The sequence below is a fragment of the Tupaia chinensis genome, unplaced genomic scaffold (genome assembly GCF_000334495.1).
Source record: "Tupaia chinensis unplaced genomic scaffold, TupChi_1.0 Scaffold000680_1, whole genome shotgun sequence".
Classification (NCBI taxonomy): domain Eukaryota; kingdom Metazoa; phylum Chordata; class Mammalia; order Scandentia; family Tupaiidae; genus Tupaia; species Tupaia belangeri.
In genome coordinates, this window is record NW_006160204.1 from 3,116,154 (window position 1) to 3,122,271 (window position 6,118).

The window sequence follows — 6,118 nt, forward strand, 5'->3', positions numbered from 1 at the left end:
TGTCCTCAACGGCAACTGTCAACATTGATATTTCTGATGTGAACGACAACAGCCCCGTGTTTACACCTGCTAACTACACTGCCGTGATTCAGGTAAGCAAATCTTGCCTGCCAGGCACGTGTCCTTAGGCATCCAGCCTCCTCTTCCTGCTGTGGCTTGCTCATAATGGCTTATTGTTACTATTACTTAATGATAACTCATCCCTTCAGAGGGCAGGTATGAAAATAGCCTGATTCTTTTACTGTAACTAACAAACATGTTTAAGAGCTATTGAGGATGGGGTTTCTTCAAGTGTCAGCTGCCGTATGTACCCCACCTAGCCCGCAGCAGCCCTGTCAAGGGAGAAAGTAGGGTGGCCTCTACTTTATACTCACAGACACTAATGATTTGTTAGGGTAAGTAGTTTGCCCACAGTCATGCAGCTGATAGGTGGGAGTGGCAGGATCTGATCTAGAAAGATCTAGCCTCTGCAATAAATAAATAAAACAATCTCTTTTTATAGTACCGTGCTTCCTTGAAGTAACTTTGCGCTATTCTGGTATGAGAGGGAGACTGCTACAAGCTTGCTCATCAGTCAAAGGGAGATTGAACATCAGGATAGAGCTGCTACTCACTAGAATTAATCTTTTATAAGCAATTTGTTTAGTACTTGAAATCTACCTGCTCTAAAATTAGACTGTAAGATGGAGTAACCGATGCCAGTGTTCTGCTCTCAGAAAGCATACTTCCTAGTATTTCTAGAAGCTGAAAGTCCACCTCTAGGAGGCTCAGGAAATCCAGCCCAGAATATTATCAGTGTAGAGAACTTAGAGGAGACAGAGACTGATGTATTTATACATGTCAGGGGGCGAGAATGCAGATATTCGGAGAATCATCTTTTGCTTGACCTAGTTTGGCTTGCGTATCACTTCCCAAATCTCCCAGGGCTTTGTGAAAAGAGGGTCAGATGAGAGTGGCAGGTCTTGGGAGGTGCCTCTTGAATAACATCCAAGACTTTGAGTGTGACCATCCACAGCTCGCCTCTCCCTGGCTCCCCGCTGGGCCACCCAACAGTCAGGCTGGCTGACAAGCAGAATGAGTGACTGCTTGTTCCCATCCCACCGTCAGCGAAACTGGTCTCCTTCCTCCCCCAGTGGTTTTTCCTTTTTCCCCCTCTCAGTGCTTTTCCCAGCAGCTGTTCATTCCACCCGCCCCAAACCTTGGCCCAGGGTCTGCACCATCCTCCGTTTCTCTCCCTGATTGTTCTTCTCCATGACTGTCACCCACAGGGCGCTCTCTGCCCCACACCACCTTTGTGTGCGTGCCCCAAAACAAAATAGGCTCTGCCTACTCAGCGTTCGGTTTTATGACATACATCCATCAACTTGACAGACTGTTTTCACATGCACAAGAGCAAGCCGGCAATGAAAGAACCAGAGTCTCGGCCCTTGAGTGTGGCCACGTCCCCGTCTGCAGCACGGAGCCTGTTATTTTATGCTTGTCCTTCTCGGAGGGTGACCCGAGGGCCACATTCTCTCCCTCTCACCCTCTCTTCTATGGAGGAAATGGCCTTTATGGAGTGAGCAAATGAATCAATAAATCTCTTGTTTTGTGTGGTACTGAGTATGTTGTCACTGTGAAATGATAAATCTACCATGGGAGGAGGTGGTCCCATGACTGATTCCAGAGGGAACCGGTATTTAGTTCCTGAGAGCAAAAGGGTCCTTGAGAGAAGGAGCAAAGTGACAGGTCCTTGATGCCCTTTTCTCTGTCTTTTATCCCTCAAGTCCTGTGCCTCCCTTTTCCCGGCCCAACCTGACTCCCTTGTTCCCACACACGTGTCTCACAAGCTCTAAAGCAGCACATGAAGACGAGCACACCTACCACCATAACAGCACTACCACTGTCTCCATCTCCATGACCCACACTCATCTAATCCTAAACTGATGTCATCAGGAGGTCTGAACTAATAAAATGCACTTAGAAACAAACTGTGGAATGCCCAAGTCTGAACAAAGTAGGACAAGGAATTGGAGGGCTTAATTAATCACTTTCAAAGGGAGGATAGACATGGATCCACAGAGTGGCAAGGAGGCTTTGTGTTCTGAGAAATAATCCTGTAATAGGATTATTACTCCAGAACTTCTGACCCAGTTAAGGATTCCCTTTGTCTTTATCCTCAAGGTGGGAAGTAACTACCCTTCTAGAGAAATAAGGCAAAACTGGATTTGGAGTGGGGTGGAGTTAAAGGTGTGCATCTGCCACTTCCCTTGTACTTAGACTGGGAAGTTGCCAAGTTACTCCCTCCAAAAGTTTGCTGTGGTTCCACTGTATCAGGGTTTGGGGCCTCAGTGGGGTGTGTTATGACAAGCATGAGGAAATGTCTTTCCATCCAACAGGTTGGATGTTTTCTTGGCCTGAAAGGATTTTCAGTGTAGTCAGGGAGGCTGGCGAATATTGTTTATACCCAGAGCAATTCAGGTGAACTTGGAGCATCGCAAGCCCTTGAAGGAACATCCTTAGTGCCTGTAGTCTTTCAGCACAAAGTCCTTTCAGAGTATTATCTTGTGGGGCAGTTGTGGAGAGGCAGCCTCAGGTGGAAAACATGAGACTTGCAGACGCCAGCCTGTTTTCGGAAGACAAGATAATGCCATGGGGAATCCTTTCCATTGAAAGCACTATATTCTAGCACAGTGCTTAGCTGGTAATGATGGGGTGTTTTAAAAGGTAAAGAGAGGTGTAATTTATCCTCCTTTTTACTATACCCTTTTATGCAGGAAAATAAGCCAGTGGGAACCAGCATCTTACAGCTGGTGGTGACAGACAGAGACTCCTTTCACAATGGGCCTCCCTTCTCCTTCTCTATTTTGTCGGGAAATGAAGAAAAGGAGTTTGTGTTGGACCCTCATGGCATCCTTCGGTCAGCTGTGGTCTTCCAGCACTCAGAGTCTCCAGATTATGTGCTGTGTGTCCAGGTATGGCTTCATTCTCTCTGCATCAGGCTCTCTCTCTCTCTCCTCTTCTTGTTTCTGTGCCCGTTGGTTGGTTTTTCTTTGTTGAGCAAGTCAACATAATTCATTACTGTGCAGGAATGTTCCCCTCTTAATCTCAAATTCAATTTCACACCGATAAAAACGGTCTGTGTGTGTGAAATTGAACAGGAAGAAAGGAAGTATTATTGTTCAGGAAGGACATCCCTGTAGAGCAAGCCTGGCAGACAGTCACTGAGCATAAAGCTGAACTGTAAAACTTCCTAGGGATCTAATTGATCCCTAGAGGCAACTCACTGGTCAACGCGAGCAGCTTTATATTGAGTATTATCGCCACAAAACCCGCCTTGGTGAAGCGGGCAGTCGTTGTCTTCATGGGATGTAGCATGGCTTCTGCTGGGTGGGCCTTCCCCACGGAATCAGGAGGGGACCAAGGACTCAGCTGGTAATGACCTCCAAGTATTCAGTTCCTCAAAGTCCTTGGCTTGTGTGAAATAGAATGAGACAAAAGAAGCGGGTATGCAGAAGGAGCAGAAATGAGAAACTACGTCTAAGTTTCCACTGTGAATTTTGCCAGTACCAAGATTTGGATTCTATCAGTAGACCCAAGTGACTTTTTCTCCCCACAGACTCACTATTAATGGTAGCAATGATCACAATAGTGGGTCTTCGTATTGTACAGCACCGCCTTATGTGAGTTATCTCTTTGGATAAGTTATGGCTTAATCTGCTCCATAAAACCTTCAAAATTGATGACTGCCAGCGCTGAGCATGTCAATGAACTCTTCAGCTGCCACCCAAACCTCCTTCCCGATGTAAATTATCAGTCTGTCGGAAAAGTCATGACACGTTTTCGCATAGCAAGACATAGAAAACTACTTCATGACTTTTCTGACAACCCAATATTACAGAAATAATTTTATATAACAGTATAGGTACTCAAGATGAGAGATTTTCAGTGTCTTCTCACAGAAGCTGGTACAGTTCTTTGCATCCCCTCTCTGGCCGTGAGAGGGCAGATTTTTTTTTTATCTCAGACTTTGGAATCTCCACAGAGTTTTTCTCTCTCGTTCCTTATATTAAACTGCCCCCAAGTCCTGCATTTACTTCCTTTATAAGGTTCCTATGTGCATCTCATACATCCCTTTTACCATTGCCTCACTTTATGCCGTGTTCTGCCATACTCACTATTTCACAGGAGCCTTCTGGATGATTCCTCTGGCTTCAGCCTCATTCTCTTCTAATTTACCCTGTATTCCTCCCAGATGACTCGTTCTACTTGGATTATGCCTTTCTCCCTCTTGGCTGTTTTAGGCAAAGGACTCAGGCAAACCCCAACAAGTCTCTCACTCCTACATCCGGGTGCGGGTCATTGAGGAAAGTATCCACAAGCCCACAGCCATCCCCCTGGAAATTTTCATTGTCACCATGGAGGATGACTTTCCTGGTGGGGTCATTGGGAAGATCCACGCCACAGATCAAGACATGTATGACGTGCTCACATTTGCCTTAAAATCGGAGCAGAAGAGCTTGTTTAAAGTAAACAGTCATGATGGGAAAATCATTGCCCTAGGAGGCCTGGACAGTGGCAAATATGTCCTCAATGTGTCGGTGAGCGATGGCCGTTTCCAGGTGCCCATCGATGTGGTTGTCCATGTGGAGCAGCTGGTGCATGAGATGCTGCAGAATACTGTCACCATCCGCTTTGAGAACGTGTCACCCGAGGACTTTGTGGGGCTGCACATGCATGGGTTCCGGCGCACCCTGCGGAATGCAGTCCTCACCCAGAAGCAGGACAGCCTGCGCATCATCAGCATCCAGCCCGTGGCGGGCACCAACCAGCTGGATATGCTGTTTGCGGTAGAGATGCACAGCAGTGAGTTCTACAAGCCGGCCTATCTGATTCAGAAGCTGTCCAATGCCAGGCGACACCTGGAGAACGTCATGCGCATTTCAGCCATCCTGGAGAAGAACTGCTCAGGGCTGGATTGTCAGGAGCAGCACTGTGAGCAAGGCTTGTCCCTGGATTCCCATGCACTCATGACCTACAGCACGGCTCGCATCAGTTTTGTGTGTCCACGGTTCTACAGAAATGTGCGCTGCACTTGTAACGGTGAGTACGGTTTTGAGAGTTCCTTGGAGTAGACTACTGTTCCTGGGATGCATGCATTTAATCACTCATTCAGCTAGTGATTGACTACCCACTGTGTGCCCAATAACCATGATAAATGCAGGGGCTGCAGGGGTAAAGATAACCAGCTCAGTCCTCACTCCTATGGAGCCACAGGTCAGTGGGCAGCACAATTAGGTGTGGACAGGAGTCTGACTGCTTTTTCCTATTTTTCCAAAGTCCTTTCCAGAAGGCCTAGGGGGAGTCATGCCCACAGATATTGATGGACCATTTTGGCCCATTAATAACAGAATTCTTCCTACATCCTGCCCTGGCATAGTGTTGGAGTATCTTTGTGCTGTATGTTATGCCTCCTTATCACTGTTAAAGTATATTCCTTTCTGATCTCAGCAACCTTCCTTTTCCAGCCACCACCCTAAAAGCTGTAAAACCCACCTATAACCTATGAGCCCCCACTTCCACATGTTCCACCTTTTTGGGCCAGACCAATGGAATAATTTTTCACTAAATCCCAAACTCTGTCTCCTGCCCTCAAAATCAAACAAAAAGAACCCCAATACTTGGTCATCCTGGAGAGAAAGGCATGTTTTGCCTCCTCTCCAGGCTTAGGTCACTCATATTCTGCTTGGAAATAAACAGCATTAATTATTAATTTTTAGAGGTGGTTATTTTCTGTCGACACAGGCAAGCCCATATGATAAGTACGGTTAGAAGTTCAAAGTCCTGGGACTAGAGGTTGGCATAATGGTTACATCGTTGGCCTCCCACATAGTCCACCATGGTCCAAGTCCTGGACCCGGTGGCTTAAAACTCACACTGGGCACATGTGCCTGTGTACCCAAGGTCCCGAGAAGAGAATGGAGGAGAAGGTATTGCATCATGGCCATCCCTCCTGGGGGGGTGATTTCTCATTTTCTTTGTCTGGCTCTCTGGTGAACACATACACCTTACAGCAAAAATCTTAAAAAAAAAAAAAAAAAAGAGGGAGAAAAAAAGAAGGGGGGAGAGAGAGGGGGGA

The 6,118-nt window shown here is 46.6% G+C and overlaps 1 protein-coding gene across 1 annotated transcript in view; it reads left to right on the top strand.

The window, feature by feature from the left end:
• Positions 1-6,118, top strand: part of FAT3 (FAT atypical cadherin 3) — a 595,653-nt gene that overhangs the window by 515,852 nt on the left and 73,683 nt on the right. Inside the window, 3 exon segments of the mRNA XM_027776536.1 lie at positions 1-92; positions 2,757-2,954; positions 4,284-5,082. The exon segment at positions 1-92 is cut by the window's left edge and continues 70 nt beyond it. Coding sequence (XP_027632337.1) covers positions 1-92; positions 2,757-2,954; positions 4,284-5,082 — 1,089 coding nt within the window.